The sequence below is a fragment of the Calypte anna genome, chromosome 10, assembly GCF_003957555.1.
Source record: "Calypte anna isolate BGI_N300 chromosome 10, bCalAnn1_v1.p, whole genome shotgun sequence".
Classification (NCBI taxonomy): Eukaryota; Metazoa; Chordata; class Aves; order Apodiformes; family Trochilidae; genus Calypte; species Calypte anna.
This window is the reverse complement of record NC_044256.1, coordinates 18,082,821-18,105,437: the sequence shown is the minus strand read 5'-3', so window position 1 is coordinate 18,105,437 and position 22,617 is coordinate 18,082,821. Positions and strand designations below refer to the sequence as shown.

At 36.3% G+C, this 22,617-nt stretch overlaps 1 protein-coding gene across 2 annotated transcripts in view; it reads right to left on the bottom strand.

Moving 5' to 3' along the window:
• Window positions 1-22,617, bottom strand: part of LRRC28 (leucine rich repeat containing 28) — a 51,314-nt gene that overhangs the window by 16,808 nt on the left and 11,889 nt on the right. Inside the window, exons 1-2 of one of the 2 annotated variants that reach the window (XM_030457272.1) lie at window positions 3,802-3,882; window positions 1,601-1,807 (exon numbers count right to left, since the gene is read on the bottom strand). In XM_030457272.1, the coding sequence (XP_030313132.1) occupies window positions 1,601-1,730 (130 nt within the window). In that variant the 5' untranslated portion in view covers window positions 1,731-1,807; window positions 3,802-3,882. Of the gene's footprint in view, window positions 1-1,600; window positions 1,808-3,801; window positions 3,883-22,617 lie in introns of those variants that run through there. The other variant, XM_030457271.1, reaches the window with a different exon arrangement.

The following is a 22,617-nucleotide window of genomic DNA, read 5'->3' as shown; positions in this document are numbered from 1 at the left end:
AGCCTTCAGAGGAAGGATTAAACATTTACATTTATACTGTGCTTCTCTTCCTCTGAACTCTAGGATTTATGATTCAGTTTCATATCCACAGATAGCAAATTATCTCCAAATGTTCACCAGTGAATTACTATTAAGAACTACTGAACAAGGTCAATTGACAGTCTTTGATGTTTCCCGTTATTTTAAAAGTTCCTTCTGAATGTTTTGAATTTGAGTCTAAAAATAAAGAAAAAAGAAGGTGTGTCATTATGTTATAGATTTATTTCCTCCTTTTGAACTTAAAACACTTGAGCAGATCTATGGCTTATCCAGGTCACAGCTAACTCACAGATAAGCTACTAGTAAGAAAGTGGCAAAATCCTTTACCCTTCAATATTTCTTATCTCATCTTACTGAACAGTATCTTATTTTTGCTAAATTAGAAAGATTCCAACTCCTGCCTTATGAAATGAAGTTAGAAATATTTGCTAAAATAGGAAAAGAAACTTGTTTGTTTCAGGTATTACTGTGGAACCTGGATGATGCATCCTGGAACTCGTTTTCTCATTTATATAATGACATATGTAGGGATATAATTAAAATACTATGTCTGGAGCTTTCCAGTAATATAAGCTAAGGTGCTAAGAAAACCAGAAAGATCACAGATTTCTTAAAAAGACTAAATTGATGAAAAAAATAAGTAAAACTTATACAAAGTAATTAATGTAGAAATTATCACCTCATTTTTAGCCACCTCGGTTTTCAGCTTCTTTTCAATGTGATTATCATAACTTCTTCTGCACCTAATTAAAACCAACCTCTGATTGTATTCTAAAAAAAAATAATTAATGGCTATTCAAATGACATGACAGATCTCCATGGATGTCTCTATTTCAGCAGAGATTAGCCCATGGCACAACTGAAAATTAACACACACAGGGAAGAGGTCTTACTTTTCACAAACAGAATATCCAGTCCACCCTCACTGACAACACAACAACTTCCCACAAAAAAACACCACACACTGGCTGCACCTCCTACTCTGGAAAACCTGCTTTGACACTTCCAGGCTTTGAAAGGGTTGAGAAAAAGGCAGAGAAATTCTTTGCTTGGCTACTACTGTGGAGTTCTGATGGATGCCCATACACAGCACAAACTAAAGCTTTGCTAGATCATGCAGTACTGACATTCCTAATAATGAAAAATAATTTAGGTGGAGTTACTGGGATTCCACTGCATGCTTTAAACCCTTGCTGAAGAATCTTAGTCAAATCATCAGATCCAGCAAACAGAAACACATCATTACCCAAAGTGGTGAAACTCAGATTACATAGTACTATATTTAAACACAACATCATTTCAACTTTTTTCCCCTCTCAGCTAAAAATAAAGCAAATTTGATAGCTGACCTATTGCTTTAACACAGACATAAGAACTTAACCTGAATATTTTTTTTCTTGATTAACATATTTTCCAACAATACTATCACTGTTACAGCTCCAAAACCAGAGCTTCCAGGGGCGACCAAAGAAAACCACCCATCGCATTTCATTCTTTTTCTTTTGGGGACAGAAAGTTTGTTTTCCTGTCTCTTCCCTGACCAATGCCAGGGGTGACTCACCAAGTGGCAGAAATGCCAGGCGGTTTCCAGCCATGGAGAGCTCATTGAGGCTTGGCAGCTGGCAGAGGTGGCGGGGAACATACCAGAGGTGGTTTCTGTCTGCAGTCAGGTACTGGAGGGAGAGGCACATGTGCAGCCTTTCGGGTAAAGTTATCAAGCGGTTGGTTGAGATGTCCAAGGTCTGCAGCTCCCTCAGGTCTCCAACCTCTACAATTCAAAAAGGGAGGCACTGAGGGTTAATAACGTAGCTATTTCCACAAACAAGATCAGAAAAAGATAGCTCACAGACATTGGAAACAAAGGGCATCAGTTAGCTGGGCTGTTTTTCTCTTAAGACACTGTTCCATCGGTTTGTGTTCAGAACTGCTACTCATCACCTCCATCATCTTCATATTTCAAGTCTTTTTTATGAGTAATAGGTTATCAGTTGTTTAAATATGAGCTCTCTCAAAACAGAGAATTCCTGAATCGTGGCAATTACTGAATTGTCACAATTATTGTCAAAAATATCAAGAAGTTTCCTGGTCTTAAATCAAAACCACACATACACAGTTTGCTGTTACTGAGGGTGTTTTGCATGACTGCAAACTGAAAATAAATTCAAATAAATTTTTTTTTATTAAAAATAAAACACATTTGAAGGTGCAGTGCTTCCAGCCACCATATTTAAGATTCTCTTGCAAATACATGCATAGCACTTCCTGCTAAGTGATAGTCTTACACCAAGTCTGCTTAGGAAAAACAACTCTCACTTCATAACACAATTCAAAAGACCTAGTTTAAATTAGAAAAATAATATTTTTAATAACCTGTAAGTTATATTGTAGTAAGGCATTACAGTAAGCTCTAACCTGTAGTTGCAATAATTGCAGCTTCTAGAGGTGTCCTTTTTCTAACATTTTAAGACATTTAAAAGTATGTTTTTTGTTTTAAATAGTATTTTTTTATGTAAGTCACAACTGAAGTTCTTAAAAATCTGCAAGACAAGATCACACAAGTAGCCTCACTTGTGCAACAGAGTGATTTTCCTTGTGGCTGGTCCGTAGAACAAGAATGCTCATCTTTAAGGACTGACTCACAAATGTATTAAGCAGCTCTACAGGTTATCTCATTGTTTATTGAGTTATTCTTTTATAGTTACTCTAAAAATTGGGCAAGGCTATAATTATTTTCCCCAAACATGGGAAAACTGTAAATAGTTTTGCTTTGTTTTTAAATACTTCACAGCAATGAAATAAAATCATTAAGTGCTTGGTGCCCCTTATTCTTACTGCAGTTCTCACCTTCTTACCAAATGTACTTTGCTTTCAGCTGAATGAAATCAGCTCTTCCATCTGATAGCTGCTAAAACAAGATTCCCCAGAATCTTCTACACTGAAAGCACCAGAAGATCTACACAATCTGCACCACTTACAGCTCTACCACCCAGCATTTTTTTTTAAAGATATAAATAGGGTGGCACTGTTTAAGCTAAAGCTAAAAGAACCTGTTTCGCCCTTAGGTTTTCTCTGCAGCAGGAGCTAGAATATTTGCAATTCCCTGAGCTCTGATGTAGCACCTTGTGTACTATACCCAAAGAAAAAAAAAACCAAAGCACTCTGTTAATCTCAAACTCTCTTCTAAACACTGGGAAAAAGAAATCACAAGTCTGAAGCTGACCTTAGGAAAAAAAATGCTGTAAGTGTTAGTTTCAAAAATCAAGACATGAAGAGGAGAAAAAGGAAGCTGTCACTCAGTATTAAGAGATGTTCACAAAAGTACTGATTAAACAAAATGGCATATGCACATTTAAAAGGCATTTCTGCCCACCGCAAACAATCCCAGCATTAACTACAACAAAGAATCAACACCATAGTGCATGCATCCTTTTATAAAGCATTACTGACAGAGCAGCTGCTATACACAGATGACCAAATTCTTCAAACCTCTTAGTTTTGATGACAGCAGGCATCATAAGCTTTATTTATAAGTTTTCTTCCACTACAAGACTGGAGATGAATGGCAAAAGCAAAATAATCACAAGTAAATAGCAAAAGACTACTATGCAAAAGAAGTGCAGTAGAGCTCATTTTTAAGTTTTATATTCATCACAAACAAAGCCATATGCTTGAAAACAGTGACAGGAAAGGAGCCACCTACATTCAGCCAAACCACTGACCACATGCAGTCAATAATAGGCCTAGCTATTTTCATGCACTAACCTTTTTCTCTGCCACTAAAAACAGTTCTCTAATTCAGTTTAGGTCCAAAATCCCATAAATGTTACGGTTGGCAAAGCTGGCAGAGTTTCAAAGGCATTGCTAGAATGATATGTTTCAAATCTAAGAGGAAATAAAAGTATTCTCACTTTATCCTTCATCCAAAAAACACATACTTGCCCAGAACTTCATCCTCTCTACCTTCATCTTCCAATGCATACCAGATGTAAACATCCACTTTCAACATACAGTGCCATATGTTACAGAAACACCCGTGCTGAAGTTAAAAAGTAAACCAAACAACTTCAAGTGCCATCAGAACAAATACATAAACCCCAGACTCCCCACTACAGTATTGAAAGCTGGTTTTGAAGAACATGCTCAGGCATTTACTAATGACACTAAATTAGTTTCAATTTCATTAGAGCAAAAGGAAAACCACAAAGAATAACACAAAATATAAACAGCACATGAGTAAGTTTTTTCAATCTTTTAGTTAATGTTACCAATGCTTTCAAAATCTTGCAACACAAATACTGAAGGATACCTTGGCTAAGAAACACAGTGAAAAAGTTATAAATCCCTCTCATACTATCACCTCCTAAGACCTGTATAATAGGTGGACTTCTGAAATTTGAAGCATTTGATCCAGAAAAGAAAATAAGATTTTCCAAACAAAAAGAACTGAGAAAGAAGGGACTTTTATTCAGCCTCCCCCCCACATCCAAGGGTAAGAGACAAGCATTATACATCACCATCAAACCACATGGAGGGGTTCACATTATATTTGAATGAAATTCATAACTGTATAATTTTTCATGTGCATCAGCTCTAGCATTAACAACATCAAAATCAACGTGGCCAAGCACTGAGGCCCAGTTTAATATCAGAAACCTGAAAATCTTCAGTAGCTTTGCTAAACTTCTGGGCTGGTTCTTGGACTCAAGAACCCAATCTGCATGGATTGCTGCCTTCACACAGAGCTGGGCAATTCTGTGGCTTGGCCATATGGTACAAACATGTTCACAGCAGAGTACACACAAAATGGCTGTAAATCCACACACTACCTCACTTCACAGAAACATAAATGCAGGCTTATAACCCAGAACCCTGCCTACAGCTAGCTGTCAGATATACACACAGATATACAAATAAATACTTCAGACTGTATTCTAGAAGTCCAAGTGTGAATTCATCTGTTTTATCCGTGGCAATAGGACAATTCAGGAATTCTTACTGTGCCTCTGCATTCGTGGCAACAGCTTTCCCAACCACTTGGAGAAAGGAACATGGGAATTGTCATCATATGTTGTTGGGTTTTAAAAGGAAAACTGCCAAGCAGGCTTGCCTCCTAACACATAAGCATACCTTATTAAAAAAGAAAGTGAAACCTTGAAAGGATTTCAAGAAATTTCCAAAATTACTGACCTAACACTGGAGTTGTATAAATGTAGCGAGCATCAAAAAAAAAAAAAAAAAATGTTTCTGATTCAGATGGTTTTAAATTTTTAAAATTAATTTCCATGGTTTTATATGAAGGAAAAAAAAATATCTGGAAGTAAGCAGCCTATGCAATATATAATAATTGCCAAAGGCAACTCAAACTTCCTTAACCTTCTAAAGGTACAGGCCTCACCAGCTGACTAACTCAAGAAAAAACATCAGTTTTCTCTACATTTCAAGTACAATCCCACCTTGCCCTGTTGGGCCATAACCCAGAATTTCACCTGAAGATACATGAAACACATACACCATTGGATTTGAGTGCATGGAAGACACAGCTTTATTTTAAATCAAATGCTATCCGAGTCTTTCCATCCAAGCAGAGGAAAAAAAAGGGAACAGGAAAGGGCTACAGACGTACCTGCATGACAATGCACCTCAAAGCAGGGTATTAAGAGAAAGCAGAGAACCTACAAGGAATGGAAAAAGGGACTGATCAGCAAAGAGAGCTGGCAGTTAGAGGTCAGGCCACAGAATTTAAATGAAAACTACCAGGAGGCCAGAATAATGGGAACTCACAGACAAAACAAAAGGTTTCTCAACAAGAAATAAAGAGGAAGAAATTAAGAACTGGTGTCAACAAGGAGTAGAAATTAGGAGGACAAACCAAATATTAAATTAGCTTTGTTCATCATTTTTTTCCTGTGAGAATAATGCTGTGTATGAGGACAGTGACAGAACACCTCATGGGAACAAGGACAAAGCACTGAAAATTACCACATCTATTACTCAAATGAAAAGAGGCTGCTTAATAAATTTCCATCCCAGAACACTGAAAAAAAAAAAAAAAAAAAAAAAGGATTACACATCAAAACTGTAAGTTCAACCATGAGCATTCTCAATGAATAAGACATTTTCTGGGATAGTAGTCTAGAGCTGAAGAAATCTAGAACCTGTGTTCAAGAGCCCTGTTAACATGAACTCAGCCCTTCAGCATCTTGTTACAACTGTTCTAAGGGTGAAATGCAACTCAGAGTAACCAATGACTGGAACATAAATAGAAAGCAGACTGAAAAAGCAACTCAGAACTTTCCAAATGTAAATCATGTTTTACTGGCTTATCTCCCTGCTGAAATGTCATGGTTAATGGTAACACACAAGTATCACAGCTCATGGCAAATTATTGGAATGGAGAAAACATTATTAGTGATGATGTTCCTCAAGGGTCTACTTTGTTCACAATTTACATTTTCTACCTTGGTAAAATGAAATACTAGGTTTTAGTTTGCTGCTGACAAGCATATAAAGTACTGCTAGTATGATAAAGAACCAAATTTTATAACAGAAAGAAAAGCAAGAACTTTTAGATTTAAGTGACTGAAATGGAATGAAAAGTAACAGAAAATAAGCATGAAAGAAGGTTCTACAAGTCAGGCCCCTGCTTGGAACAGTGAAGGAAGGACCAGCTCACCACCTAAGGATAATAACCCACCAGGAAAAAAAGCCAGCATTGTATTAGGAAAGAAAATATGTTAATATACCTTTCTACTGTATGCAACATATAATCTTGCTTTATACAAACATTTCAATCTACCATCCTGCTACCAAAGGTTCTAACACAGACCAGATCCTCTCTCTTGCCTTCCTGCCATCCACTCTGCAATGCCAGCAGTGTGTTGCTTTTCCAAGACTGCAGCACTCAGTACTAAAAATCTTTGCCATATGTTTCCTAGCTTGTGGTAGCCAGAGGGACATATTCTCATGAATCCCTGCAGAATTAAGCACTTCATGCACCCAGTGACCCCTCTTTATCCTGGGGTCTACAAAGGAAGTTGGTTGCTTCAGGAAAGGAACAGGAGGTGCTAAAAGCAACTACTATACCTCACCCTTGAAGTAAAGTTTAAACCAACTTCCATGACCCTGAATAAAAATGTGTTTTCCTAGCAGACCTGTAAAACCATGCAACTGTGAGTAAAAGGTGTCTGAATTGTAGATTACAAAGCTTCTTACCTCTCCCATTGGAAAAAAATCCAAGTCCCTACAGATGCCTGCAAATTTCCATTGCAATACTCTTATCAGTTTTAAAGTGTAATGGACAGGAAATATAAGTTTAAATCACTAATAGCTCGATGCAAAAGATCCCCTTTAAATCTGCTCTGTGATGTCTCAAGAGGACTTAAATAGATTTTAAGATTGTTACAACAAATTAAATAGCCTATTATATATTACATTACATTTAGTGTCCTACCACACAGCTCACATTTTATAGCCTATACAAATTAAATTTTCTAGCACAAATTGGCACTTATGATAGACCTGTGCCATCCTCAAACAAGGAAGTCTGACCATAACTGAAAATTGGCATCATTAGATATAAGGACAAAGAAAGAGGGAGGCAACTTTAATCTCATTTACATTTTGACACTGCTGTATGCAGGTCTGTTACTGTACTGTTAGTGAGAGTTTGAAAAATGTTCTATTTCTCAAGCCTAACAGACCTGAAGATGATTTTTTCCTTGTATTTTTCCCCAGCCAGGCTAATAGATGCTCAGTAATTTAAGAATAAAAAGAAAAACAAAAAAAACCCTAGATGAGACATGGTGATACTCCAGCAACTACTTGGCAAATGACCAATTTTTAAATAAGGTTATGAATATGAGTTCAAACCCTTAGAAAGTCTATGAAAAAAAGCCTGTATCTCAGCTGATCAAATTGAATCTATTAGCTTTTTAAGCAATATTTATGGTTGCATTTCACACATATATCCTAGATGGAAAGAAAAGGGGAAAAGATTTGAGGTAGGAATCTCCTTGTGAATTAACACAGTTGTGTAAGTAACACTTCAAAGATATTCCTAGTTCTCAGTTTCACCCCTTATACTTATGGTATAAGACCATAAACTATATTGATTTTTCTCCAAAACATTTAAGCAGCAAAGCCCAAAACCAAGTGAAAAATATATACTTCTACTGAACATGACCAAACAGAATCTTTTTTCCTAACCTTGCTAAATGTCACACATAAATTTAGTACCAAACCTTATTTACTTTGTACAGCAAAGGTGAGAAAAGTGGCTTTTTTAAAGTCTAATCTTGCTAAACAGTAATTCTAGTTCAGCTAAAAGTGGCTGAAAACAGACAGCAGGCATGAGGGTCTCATGTAGTCAAACTCTTCTAAAGGTTCCCCATCTTTTACCATAATTAAGCTTCAATTAACAAAACTGGCAGCATTCTCTATTTCATGGGTCCAGCACTCTGAGCTTTCCCTAGCATGAACACTCAAAGACCAGAGAGCACAGATCCAGAGCAGTTATTAGGTTGTCCTCTGTATTTCCCCTCAGTGCAAGTCTGGAATCCCATCTTCCAAAATTTGATGGTCTCCATGAGAACAGTTAGAACCAAGTGGAGAGTGAAAAAAAAAAAATGCAGAAAATACCACACATGAGAGAAGTAAAAAAGGTGAGTAAAAGGGATGGAAAAACTGTTTATTCACAAAGGTAACTCAAGGCCATGAAATGATCAGGTTTGCTGTTTGGTTTGGGTTTGGCTTTTTTGTTTGTTTGGTCAGGTTAGTCTTTTTTTAGAAGACAACCTATCCTTTCATTATGTTCTAGTGCACTCTGCCTAGTACTTTACTGCCCCACAGCAAGGTACTACTGCTACACAAATAGATGTGAAATCAATGTATTATTATTGTCCTCTGGTTTTATTAAATAATATCCCAAGTTTTGGATACAGGAGCCAAATAAGTATGAAGAGACAGAATGGTATTGCATCAAGCACGTTGCATGAAAAATTCTGCAAGCACCTTAAAGAAAACTCTCTTATTTGGGAAGTGGTGTATTTTTGTATGTTGTCTTTCCTTTGAGGAGCAGCTGTTTTCTTTTTTCTGGGTATTCCTGGGTGGTATGAACATAAACAAATGTGACATGAATAAAGCATGAGACCTGCTATGTTTCTTTTGTTTTGTTTATGTCTTACCATGTTTATTGCTGCACATCATCTACAATTCACTGTGCAATAATATCACTACATGGAAAGAGGTAGGGGGAAAGTTCCAGAAAGAAATTATTCATAAAAAGCACTCAATTTGACCTCAAGATGCCAGCCAGCTCGAGATGGTTAGTTCAGTACCCTGCTTCAATTAAGCACTGTAAAGCACTGATCATCTAAAATTAAGGCAAACAAAATGAGCATCCTGAAGAGAGATTAAGGATTGCTCTGGAAGCCACAGAGACAGGGCCAGTCCTGGCTATAAATTCACAGACAGCTTTTCCCCTTCTTCAAATGAAAAACTTCAGATCAACACAAGGGACTCCAGTCCAAGAAACACAAGATTAGGAGCTCCTTACCCGTTACCACATTAGTGTCTGAATAATCCAAACAAAGCCCTATCTGTTGTGACTGTTGCTATCAACTGTTTCCAACCAACTGCAGAGAGACACATCTTTTTTCCTTTTCTTGAGGTTAGTCAGGGTTTTTTGTTTGTTTGTTTTGGGGTTTTTTTGTTTTATTTTGTTTTTTCCAAGAAGAAACTAAATGGGTAACAAACCCAATTGGTTTGATTTTAATCTTTCAGGGTAAAAGTATTATGTTATGTCAAGCCCACTTATGCTCTGTACCTTATTACTGGGAGATACCAGAGAAGCCCCTTCCCAAGAAAATGCAAATAGAAACCTGAGTGGTATGAGGAAAATGAAAAGAATCAAAGGAATATCTTTAGTATGGCATCCTGCTTCCAGCAGTGGTCACCATATTTGATTTTCAAAGGAATGCAAATGGATGGGATTGTCTTTCTTGAAGTCCTATGAAAATAAGAGTTCTTCCAGGCCACTGGAAGTCACTACAAATTGCTACAGTAATTACAAGGGATGCTGAACCATCCCAGGGAATACTCCCACTATAATAGAGGTGAATCTTTCTCAAATATCCTTTTCTAGCATCAGCAACAGGAGCTTCTCTTGCTCGTCCACTTGCCCAGCCAGCATCTCTGTGGCCACCAAGCAGAATGGCTGATTGACCAGAGGGGTAGGTAAAATACATATAGCAATATATATAGCAACTATAGCAATGCAGCTACTGCTGAGAAAATGATATGGACCAACTCCTGACAGCTTCTAACCAAGATTATCACCAAAATAAAAGAAGACTTCTGACTTCAAACAACGTTAGCTATGACCTGATTTTCAAAATGCTGAAAACAGCTGCAAGCCTCATCTTAATCAGTGGAAGATACTGCTGTTCAGTGTTTGAAATCAGCACAAAGTAGACAAATAAAGCTTGCAATTATACTCCAACCCCCCCACACTCAGTCATTTTGAATTGCTTTCCTGTAGCTACACAAATAAGTAGTCTGAGTCTGTAAAACTCTCAAACATGAAATAATTACCAACTGGAGTATACTTGCAGTTGCTTGGTATCAAAGCCTTTCATAAAGAATGACAATTTAATGCAGATAGGAGCAATGTTAAGTTAAACATGGGTCTTTATTTTAAATACCCCTGCAATAAAATTAAGATAATTGGAATACAGGTACAAACTCTGCATGTGTGACATGAACCACAGGAAAGTTAATCTCATGTAATACCTCCAGTTCTACACATTCTCTTTAAAAGCTTTTTCCATTTACATTTAGTGTCAGTAAATGATGCATTTTATTTTGCTTCAATTTATTTAATAAACTAGTCAAGTAAAAACAAGGATGTCAACACCAACTCTTATTGTAACTTTCTCACAATGGTATGTGTAAAATAAAACTATATTTGGCCAGACAGGTCAAAATTAAAATGGATATATCTGAAATTCTTCTGTTGCACAGCACTACCAATTAAGTGTTTGTTCACTTTCAAAGACTGAATGACTTTGTTCTCCAAGCTTCCCTGAGCACTCAGCTCCTACTACTAAATTGCATTTGCTTAATGCACAAGTAAAATCAACTACCCGTTAATATAGCTAATCACTGTACATAAGTTACAGAGACCTTAGGGGAGGAAAAAAAACCCTCAAGGGAACCAAAGAGACAAAAGTACATTCACAGATAACTTTATAAATAAAGACTTGAAGAGTTCAATGGGAAAACAAGTTAACTTTTAATTGCCAAACCTAAAAATTACAAAAACTAAGCCTCAAGAGCTATTTCTTTTTCTTGTCACCGATGTTAATTTGATGCAACAAAGAAGAATCTCAGGGATTTCATATTTGTAAAAGGTTTTGCATTAAAAATAAGCAGGAAATTATTTTAGTGTAGTTAAAAAGTAATTTTCTTCTGAAAATAGTTGCATAGGCTCTATGAACTAACAACTACTGAATCTCATGAACAATTTTGCAGCCATAAGCAGTCACAGCAGATACACACCAACTTTTATGAACTATGTTATGATTAAATGAGCTGCATTTTTCAGCATTTACTTATTTATTTTAAAACAGTGTTGGCAAATGCAGCAAGTATGGACATAATCCTCCCGAAAAGCTGATGCTGCTTTTATGACTTATTTCATCTTTGCTTAGGACTCTAATGTAAGTCAGATGATGTAAGTCAGAGCAGCGAAACAAAAAAAAAAGCAGAACAGAAATAAAAAGAAAAAAACAGAAATGCATTTCAAATGTGAAGCTGAAATTTGCAAAGCAGTAACTACTGCCATTTCCTTTTTCACACATTTACAAACCAATGAAAAATTTCAGAGAAAAAAGACCCACAGTTTAATATCTGCTCAAAACTGAGGTTCTTTGAAACCCAAACTAAACACTATTGGACAGATTGTCTGTATTAAAGAAGTTTTCATGCTACAGAAACACAAACACTATTTGTATATGAAACACATCTTGCTCTGCATACATCCAACCCTCCATCTTGGAGGTTTAGTCTCAGCCTTGTCAATACACATCTGTCTTCACCCATGTGAACAGTTATGGGCACATGTTTACAAGAAAGGCCCTGAGCACCTTCAAAACACCTTTTAAGTTCAGTTTTGCTTTTGGGCAACATTTCTAAAAAGAAAGACTTTTACAAGTATTTTAAAGAGCATCTGTTCTGAAGTTTCAGAATTCAAGTTTATATTTATCACATGTGTCTTGAACCAGGCTATCAGGAAAGTCAGACCTTTACTATCAGCATCATCAGCAGAAGAATTCAGTGCTGACAGATAAGTTACAAACCACCTTTTTCTGAAATTCCTTTGCTTAGGGAGCCAATCTGATGTTAGGCACTACATGACCACTCAAATTCAGTTTAATATCTCTGAATATATTAACTCTCAAGAATAAGTGATGATTTTTATAAGAATAATCAAAGGGAAGAGACTTGGTGGCAGTCCCATTGTCCTCCTTTCCTAAAGGCAGGCTAAATACACACATTGCACAGGGAGGAGAATCCACTCGTGTCAGCCCCAAGCTATGCTGCTCAGGTAACTGTTGGCAGCCACAGCATGGAAAACCCCTTGTATCAAATTTCAGAGAAAGAGGCTTTGCTGTGCTCTCAGTAGAGGATTCAGCACGTTGGGGGGAAAAAGTTGCAAAAAGGTTGGGAATGACACCTTGAAATGTTACAATAACTCAAGTCAGTTTTATTGTACTGTAGTTTTCTCTTATGTAGGCATAAAGTTGAGAAAAAAAAAATAATTAAAGTTTAGTTTTAATTGAAAGACTAAAAATTCCTTTTTGTTCTTTAAAGTTCAAAAGCAAACAAAAAAAAACCATCCACCCCCCAATATCATAACATCAATCCAAGGATTCTATTGTAATAAACACAACAGCAATTACATCAATTTTCAGCAGTACTGAAGACAGTTGTACAGCTGATCAGCCAGACAAGCACTGAAGCATCATTACCTTCTCAGTTATGAAGATTGTCAGAGAAGCCACCAAGAATCTGGGGGGTGGGAACAGATTTGCCAGAGCTATGAAGGGAGTAATGATCTGTAGAGCTGTAGAGCCCACACAGGCAATACATAAAATTAAAGCAGATAGGAATATTAGTTTTTATAGGCTTTATAGCTCTTCAGATACATTTCTATAACACCTTGAAATACTCAGAGAAAGACTACAGCACATAATTGCATATCTACAAAATAGAGTTCCTGGTAATCTGCTTTCCTACATCTTAGATTCAACTTCACAGGAATAGGATTCACCAAAGCAATCAGAGACACTGTACTTCTTCCCCTCCTCTGCTATGCAATCAATAAACTCAGATAAAACAAACACCACAAATGGAGTAATCACTGAATTCAAACATAACTGTGGCCAATTCCAGAGTTATTTTTTTCTGTGGTGTATAACCATGTCACAATGAGTCCTCTCCACAAATCTCAAGCCCAAGTTTTCAAACAATCAAACAAAAAAACAAATAATTCTACTTGACCTTCATTATTTAGGTCTGCATGCCAGGTCTAATCAGTTTTCACAAGCACATTCCACTTTTTAAAAACAGACTGTAGAAATACATTTTTCAAACTAAAAGGAACACAATGCATTGTTTTGATGCTGCAGCCTGAAGCCCTTTATCTGAGTTTTATCAAAGCATACTCTATCACTGATCAAAGCAGCAATGACAATTTAATGTTCTTTAAAGTTATATATTGCTGCATAAACTTCCCACTTTCGTCTTGTGGCCTCCAGCTCAGCATGTCATTGGGAGTATATTCAAAGGTCAAGAGACTTTCCTCCAGAAGCCCTCTGTTCCCAAGTGGCAGCTCTAATGATTGCAGGAGTGGAGCGTAAAGCAGGGTAGATTAATTCCATCAGGGCTCTGTTCTTTATATACCCTAGAAAATTCAGGTTGTCATTTCTTCTGTCAGATGTTTCAAAGACTGCTTTGTACACGACTGTATGAATTATTTGCATGTGGTACTAACATTTCCATGCTGCCCTATTACTGATTTCATTATTGTCTAAAGACCTTTTCTCACTCTGCTGTTGAAATAAGTATTTCATTTTAAACTTTTTTCCATTTGGTATTTTGCATGACATGTGACTGCCTGACTTTCTAAAGCAAAGTTTGGAAGTCACTTGGACATGTGAGACCAAAAAAGGTTTTTATTTGTATTTTAACAATTTGTTGAGAAATCTCAAATGGAGTTCACTAGAAAAATACTATGCAATTTTATGTTTAATTAAATGTGTTGAAATTAGTTGTATGTAAGAGTTCTTATTTAATAAAAAGGCACAAGATCGTGCAACATAACTACTATGCTTCTACAGCTATATTTCAGATGTCCAACATCTCTGAAGCTTTAAGCTTCAGATGAATGCTTGTCACGATTACTTACAGTACCCTCAACATCTTCAAAATTCCTGTTCACCCATATCCAAGAGGAAAACCCCTGGAGAAACAAGGCTTACAGCGACTTAAGAAATTAAGGACTGCATGAGCCAGGATTCAAGAGGCAGCACCAAATCTCTTAACAATACAGAATGCAGTTATATCTGCTCCCATGCTCTCAGGAATGCACAAATCGTCCAAGTACCTCAACATCAGAAAGAGCACTCAAACTCCTTTATCTTGGCACAACTCCTTTATCTCCTACCTAAAAGCCCTTGAGGGGGACTGCTACCAGGGGGAAAGCCCATGGCCCAGAGCTTAGAAAACATACGTGTTCCTGCAAAGATTCTGATTTTCACAAGTGGAGTACTGCAAAGCCAGAAGCACAACAGGCTTGAGAGAGAGCACCACTGGTGGTAATGAGGTTGGCTCCGTCCTGATTTCACCTACACCTCACCAGGTTACTTCCCAACTTCTTTTCAGAGAAGGAAAGGAACAGTAAGGGGAAAAAAAGAAAGAAAAAAAAGATATGGGGCATGGTAACTTTCACAAGGATCTCTCACGGAATAATAGGGAACAAAAAGCAACACTGGGCCCTTCTTCGAAACTCTTTTCAAAGCATGAAAAACATTGGAGATGCTTCAGAGGAAATTTAAAAATTATAATAAAAAAATCTGGTAATGGCAGTTCACAGGCAGCCTTACACCAACATATTCTTACCCTCTAAAATCACGTTTGTTCTAGCAGCAATATAAATAATACAATATAAATAATACAATAAAAAAGTAGTTTAGAACTCATGTGGTATAATTCTGAGGGATGTCTCTTCCATACATGAGATGTCACCATAACTTGCACTAAGGTTCTGTGGCCAGTAGGAGTTATCACATAAAAAGAGAACCTTTACTGGTCAGCCTCTGCCCAGATGCTACAAAGAATCCAAATTAAATTAACATGGTCTGAAACATTAATATACAGCACCCTACTCTCAGGTATTCTTGGGTCTATTCATGAACTTACTACAAACATGAGCACAGTAGCCATGTTTTAAATACAGTCAAAGCTCAAACAGGCAGAGATTTTTCAAATTAAAGCTACCAAAGTAGGGAAATAAGAAAAAGTGTGATTGTCCAAAATTATTGTCTTGCTACAACAAATAATAAGAAAAAAATTACTATTAAGTTAGAATTCTGAGTGACTTTTAAATATTGTAAAACTACTATTAAAGAACTCAAGCACTTGGTGATTAGGCTTTTGCTTCAGCAGGATTTTAGCCTTCAATGTCTTGACATGAAACCCCAATGCCAGTTTCAGGCTCTCATTGATCACTTTTCCAGATACAAAATGACCACAGAAGTTGTTTTAAGACTTATGTTTTACTTGGAAATACGAGGTACTAACTTGTATCAGAATTCTTTTTTTTCAAACTAAAAACATAGCCACTGAAATAGCTTAACTTCCAAATACTTTTTCCAGTGATTGCACTAAATCACAATAGCAAATTTTAAGATGGAATTTTCTAGTCCAATAAGCCTAGAACACAAAGCAATATTTGAATACATAATTTAAATGTTGCAAGGAAATATACTGATGGCTTCTTCCAACTGTTTCCTATTAGGTTTCAGAGTAATGAATTACAACACATACATACTTAACACATGCATTTTTGAGAACCTGCTGTGCAACACACCATGAGGAATCCCACAAACCATTGTTGAAAGAGAGTTTTGCTGGGGTTTGTGTTTCTCCACGTCATTTCTGCTACAGTTACGGGAAATAGGTTTTATGGGGAGCACTGGAACTATCTGGAAGAAGTACTGGAACACATTATACATTAATGTATAATGTAGTATGGAATACATTAAAACAACATTTTTAAGCCTAAAACACAGCTCTAGAATTCTTCTGACTAGATGTTTATACTACTATTTTTGCTACCATTACCAAAGGACGTTATGAAGCTTGTGTGGAATACTAAAAATGTTGTGTGACACTAACAAAGAGACTTCTCAAAAGGCCCTGAATATGGGGGGAAGTGGAAAAAAATAACTGTAAGGGGCAAGCAGACAAGTAGGAGAATAGTGAACAGCTCTGTGTCCACAGATGACTGAGTGACACAGTCAGGTGAGGTTACAGAGGAAAAACTTCAGTTAATGAAAATTTCCAGGAATGCAATGGAATTTTTTTATTCTCTGTTTTCACTTCCCTCCCCATAAATTTAAAGCACTTAGAAGTACTAGCAGTCCTCCTGAGAGTTTAACCCAAACTAAATGTTTAAGCAAAGCAGACTGTTATACAATCCCACACAACCAATGCCCTTTATTTAAACAGGCACTGTGTTTGGACACATGTGAATGCCCATCTGTAAGGAAACACCATCTGTACAATATGCTGCCCTGTGCTTTGGTCACCTCTATTTAGGTCACAAAGTCCAGAGGCAGCCACTAACCATCCACAATGCCATTTTCATGCTGACTCTTCAGAAATGACTCTCTGCTATCATCTCCTAAGGGAAATTTTTCCTATAAACCATTTCAGCCCTTGAGGGCTGTCTGGACAGGGCTGCATGGGAGTTTATAAAAAGGACACGTAAAAATCTTTTGGTCATAAAAACCCAAAGAATGTCTTAAAGATACTATCAGATATTTTTATTGTGTTTCTGCATTAATACAGCATAATTACTGAAGCTTTACTAGTCTCAGTGTGAAAAAACCCATACAATAATATGCAGATGGGGGTAAGTTTTCCATTGATTTATTTATTGTTGAACATAAGAGCTAATGTAAACCTTAGCACACTGACTCTTGTTTTTTTAGAATAAATTGAACCTAGAAACCACTTATTAAACAGAGTATATGTTTGAGAGAACTATGAAAAGAAAAACCTATTTTCAGTAATTAGGCATCAACCTATTTCAAGGAAAACAACCTATTCTAATAATTAAAAGGTATTTTTACTTAGCAGTCCATGCTCCTTTAACTAGTCACATACTTTCAGAGTGCAAAGCTCATGTAACCTAATCTATGTTTTCCTCAAATCCCCACAAGTCCATTTACTTAAAAACACCACACTCCTGGATGGGTGCCTGGCGTACCAAACCTGTCCCATCGTGCATATTTTTATACATGTTACTAAATTAGGAAAGCAGAGTGGACTAAGGTTATGCCAACACTGAAAAAAGAACAAGGTCTGCACCAGTTTGGGCCTTTGCTTTTAAAGTCACAATCACTGTAAAAATTTTTTAAACTTTATTCATTTCTAAGATCAAAGAGATCTACCCTGATCAGAGAGAGAAATAAAAATAAATAAAAATACAAGAGGGGGAAAAAGTAAAATTTCTCTCCCCCTCCACACATACACCTTTTGAAGGTTTTAAATCAAAATATGGAAATCAAGCTTAAAAATTAGTTAAGACTTTGTATTTTGATGCCAGGCTCTAGAACTAGAATTAAGAGCATGCTCTACCCATAATCAGTGGAAATCTAGTGTGAACAGGAGGCAAGGAAGAAGTTTTTATGTGCCTTTAATTAAAATTTACTGAAATACCTTATATTGAGCTCTACTGAGAATTACTAAGTTGAGTATTCAGGAAGTCTCAACCAGTGAAACAGTGGTATGAATAGTAAATACAGGTATTGTACTTCACAGCAACTTGAAAAAAGTGAAAGAAATGAATATGCAGTTTTCATGTCTTGAAGTTTCTCTTGCCCCCCTTTAGCAAAGCAAAATTCATAAGCAAAGGACTTAGCACTAATCAAGTAACATTCCAAGGGTTCCTTTATAAACAGACAAAGCAGTAATCAACAGTTACAATTTGATTTATAATTTTAATAACGACTGAATCCTTCTTGTCATTACCACTGGGGTTACCTATGCCAATAAAAAAATGATCCAGCATTTATCTGTAAGTTATGTTTTCCAGAATTCATCTTTATGAACTCACCCAGCCTTCTGGAAACACAAGCTGTTTCAGTTACAAAACCTCACTGATCTTACCGCTATTAATTTCCTATTAACTTAGAGGATTATTAATTATGTAGAGATAATTATTAATTTCCTAATAACGGGTGGAAAGATTCAGTCCTCTCCAATATTAAATATGATCAACCTCAAAAAGGTGTGGTCCTGACAAATGGAATGGGAACACCCAGGTTCTATTTCTGGCTAACACTGACTCCTGCCATGGCCTGGAGCAAATCACTTCTGTTAAAAACACTTTTTTTTCCATTCTGCAAAATGAGGATAACACTCCCTTATCAACTTCACAGAATCTTTCTCAAATGCTTTGAAGATGAAGTTTTATAAGCCTACAAATGTATTTTAATGAGGCTTAAACTGACTATATTTCTAAAACAATTTGCCTTTAAAAAGGGAAAGGATTTGAACAGAAATGAAATGAAGAGTAGATATGCTCTTAACCTCCCCTAAATATTACTGCAGATTGCACTTTAAAAATACCAAAGGCAGAGGAATAGATTTTTCTTCAGATTCCCCCTAAATGAAGCAAAATGGCAAGAAATGGATGCAATATGGAGAGACAACACTGAAATGTCAATTTGAAATGGAAGTCATGCATTTCCTTATATAGGGAAGAGAGGGCATTTGCAAAACCTGCCTCTCACTCCTGCAGAGATCTGTACCCTCCCTTCAGCACCAGCAGCTGCTACTGCTCCCCAGTCACTTGCCCTTTCACTTACCAGATTAAAGCAGCAGCACACTCTACATGAAATTCAGTATTATTTGATTGCTTTTTTTTTTTTTTTTGCCTGATCAATGTGCTCACCTCTTGTTTTTAAAATCTTCCTGACAACAAACACAAAGGAAACTTGGTCTAGCCTGGGTAAAGACAACTGCTGATACCTATTTTTTTTCCCTTCTTGAAGGGAACTTTGCCAAAACATGGGCTGGGATCCTAAACCATACCCTGTTCTTTGTTTAATTACTTTGCTTTTGCTCTTGACTTGGCAAAACATTAAGCTTTTCATTTGAGTAAATCTATAATTAACTCCAACATGTGCTGAGTAAACATAGCCTCATTTTTAATTAAATCTTAGAACAAGATGCTACAACTTGCCATTTCTAAGGAGAAGTATTTCTCAAGTAATGTGCAACAAAAAAACCCACCCTAATCCTTGTCAAATATGAAACTTAAATCCAACTCTGAGTTTACCTAACACTCTCTTAAGACATCTCTTGTCCAAAAGTGTATTCACCAACTGCAAGACCAAAATACAAAGCTGAAGAGCCATCAATACACATCAGAAGGTTCTAAAACTAAAGTAAAAGTAAAATAAAAACTAAAGTAAAATAAAAACTAAAGTAAAATAAAAACTAAAGTAAAATAAAAACTAAAGTAAAATAAAAACTAAAGTAAAATAAAAACTAAAGTAAAATAAAAACTAAATATCAGCAAATCCAAGAGATAACCTTGGCTTTGGGACTCCCAAAGAATTTTTTCCAGTATATTTCATGGGGTTTTTTGTTTGTTTTTTTTTAATGATGCAATAATTCTTACACAAAAAGAAATACAATCTCAGAAGAATGAAACGAGTTGAAAATCATAAGCATTATAAACATCAGAAAAAAAGAGGACCTCTCTAATTAGCCATAGGACCAACTCTACAATTCTAAATTGAGGCATCAATTTTCTGAATAAAGAGAAACCTAAAAAATAAAACTACTATGAAAACAATATCAACTCTAACTCAAGCTTACACATGAACTAGTGGAATTTGAAATAATAATCTTTTGTTTATGCCGCAACTCTAAGATTTTTTTTTTTTGAACATGATCTCTGGCACTACAAATTTCCAAACAGCCCTCAGGAATTCAGATTATTTCAGTTAAATCATGCAAAACTTCACAAAACTTTACTTCATGTTCAAAAATTGCATATACTAGAGCCAAATAAAAGAGCCAAGAATTTGCTAAAGACAGAAGCTACAAGATTTGGTCTGTCTGCAGAAAAATGCTGTGCATTTCAATGAAAAAAAAAAAAAAGCAAAAAAGCACTTGAGAGTACTTTATATTAAATCTCTTCTATCTGCAACTCTGTTCATCAACTCTCCTCTTAGAGGCACAATCTCTCAGAGATTCTGATTACCAGAGGATCTAGATGCTGATGATTCTGCATTAGAAGAAGCTGCTCTACTTAACCTTATGCAAAGCATATTCAAAACATGACTTCAAGAGAATTCCACAAAGCATTTTCTTCCACCCATTTAATGCTCAATTTTAATTTCAGTGTGCTTTATCTGGACAAATTTTCCCCTTTGCTTCGCATCAATTTTCTCTTAGTCATCTTTCATCCATTCTCACACCAATTAATGATGTGTGATGGGTGCCCCATTGCTTCAGGGGTAGTACACAATTAAACAAGATGCCTTGAAGCCAAAGTCCATGATTTTATCCATGTGTGACACTGATTTGGTGCTATTTGCCAAGAACAAAGGTAGGAGTATAATTTACACTACAAGAGTGCCTTAGCATAGCAAGTGCTTTCTCATCTCCAGGGAACACTATTTCTATGCTTTACCTAATTCCTCTCATCAGTCCTGTATTGCCTGATTCCTTCAGTAAACCAAGGCTTCTGTATTCATGCTGTCCCCATGTATTTTCATATTTTCCCTCACCTCTTCCCTCAAAGGAACTTTTGAAAACAGGTGGACTACCATGACCAAACCTGAGATGTCTTCATTATTAAATTCTCACCAGTTTTATGAACACAGGTACTTAGAGGGTAAAATTTTGCCTATCACATTGAAGGAAAACCACATTTCAGGTCCAGCCTTTATTAGTCCAGAGAATGTCTACAATCAGATTTAAGGCATAAATCTTTTTAGGGCTTCATAATGCATACTGTATCAATTGCTTCCCAATTAGAATTATGCTAGATTTCCATAAGTCAAATCTGAAATACTAAAAATTAATGTCAGAAGCACAATTGTGGAACAAAAAAATTAACAATTGATAATGATTCAACATATGCTATTAGCTGCATTGTTTCCTTCAGTTCTTAATCACACTTCAGGAAAACCCAACAGAGAATCAACCTTAACATACAAAAAGCTATAGAAAAGTGCTGTTAAGAGTCTTAACACCCCCTAAATGTTTACTGTCCAAATGTTCTGCAGCTGTTATGAAAAGGATTTTTTACCAATTAAGGACATTTCTAAGAGTATCTTCTTATACATGCATGTAGTTTCAACAAAAGTGAAGGTACTTATACCACCACAGAGTGGGAAGGGAGACACAAAAGGAATGTCTAGGCAACTACTCTAAAGTAAGCTCTGCTTTTTATGTGATGGCATCATTATGCTGTAAGTTGGCCTATCTGGTTATACAAGGTGAACACTGATCAGCCTTTCCTAACCAGATCCTCTGCTGTGCTGAACAGTACACTGCCATCTGGGTGATATCTGCAGGACTTGGTCTGGAAGCCAATGATGATCAAAAGTTTTGAAAAATTACATTCCTAAGTGACCACCACCTATCTCTGAGATATCTGAGAGGTGTTTTTTTTTAACAGTGGCACATTAGTAGATGGTAAATTGTATCTTAAATGGTTACTTGTTATGAATCAAGAACACTCAGGTGTTGTCTTTTCCTCACAATGCATTGCAATGCAGGATCTACTATCAGAAAGCCATTAGCACACAGTAAAATGATGAACTGTAGTGAAACTGCATCCCATCCTACTTCATCCTATAGACTTTGCCAGCTTTCCTGACAGAGCACTAACACCATTATGAAGATTTACCAATACAACAGAGGCTAAAACAATTCATCAAAACTTACTGGCTTGCTCTGTTTTTTCAATAGCTGAACATAAATGTTTTCAAACTCACATATTTTGTTAAAAAGTTCTTTGAAATCTTTGCAATTTTACAAAGAAAAACTACGAGAACATGGCTGAAAGCCCTCCTCAAGAAATACTATATTTAGAAAACAGTGCAGTAGATTAACTTTCCAGTGGCAACCTCCCCAGTGCAAGTGAAAGATTAATCTTGCTCAGACTGATAACACTCAAGCTGTGTGTGACCCAGTCAGGTTCATACTGACAGCATCTGAACAGACAGGATTAATAATGATGGCAGTAATGGCAGATGGATTAGCTGA